At 46.4% G+C, this 591-nt stretch overlaps 1 protein-coding gene across 1 annotated transcript; it reads left to right on the forward strand.

The window, feature by feature from the left end:
* Positions 1–6: 6 nt before the first annotated feature.
* Positions 7–583, forward strand: LOC109508778 (creatine kinase, testis isozyme-like; the record flags this gene model as incomplete). The annotated part of the gene is made up of 3 exons (XM_019858746.1): positions 7–116; positions 190–313; positions 394–583. Coding segments are annotated over exons 1-3 (349 nt in total), but the record flags the coding sequence as incomplete, so codon positions are not given.
* Positions 584–591: the final 8 nt, after the last annotated feature.

Raw genomic sequence — 591 nt, forward strand, 5'->3', positions numbered from 1 at the left:
ACTGAGGAGGAGCAGCAGCAGCTGATTGATGACCATTTGCTGTTTGACAAGCCAGTGTCCCCTCTGCTGCTGGCATCGGGGATGGCACGTGACTGGCCCGATGGCAGAGGCATGTGGTAAGATGCAGCGGCTGAATCTCGAGGTTGCATTTCACCTGAGAATATGCTCACATTTGTGCTTTCTTACAAGGCACAATGAAGATAAGTCATTCTTAGTGTGGGTGAATGAGGAAGATCATTTGCGAGTGATCTCCATGCAAAAAGACAGTAATATGAAGGAAGTCTTCACTCGTTTCTGCAAAGGACTTACAGAGGTTTTTATTTGATTTTTCAAGCAATCCAGGAGTCAGGTGTTTCAATCGTTTAATCTTGTAATGAATTGATGTGTTTTTAGATTGAGTCCTCGATTAAGCAGAAAGGTGAAGCCTTCATGTGGAATGAGCACCTTGGCTACATCCTGACATGTCCATCCAACCTGGGCACTGGACTCCGTGCTGGTGTGCATGTGAAGCTGCCACACATGAGCAAGCATCCTGAGTTTGAGGAGGTTCTTCGAAGGTTGAGGCTCCAGAAACGTGGAACTGGTACATAT

This window comes from Hippocampus comes, unplaced genomic scaffold (genome assembly GCF_001891065.2).
Source record: "Hippocampus comes isolate QL1 unplaced genomic scaffold, H_comes_QL1_v1.1 C16607526, whole genome shotgun sequence".
Lineage (NCBI taxonomy): Eukaryota > Metazoa > Chordata > Actinopteri > Syngnathiformes > Syngnathidae > Hippocampus > Hippocampus comes.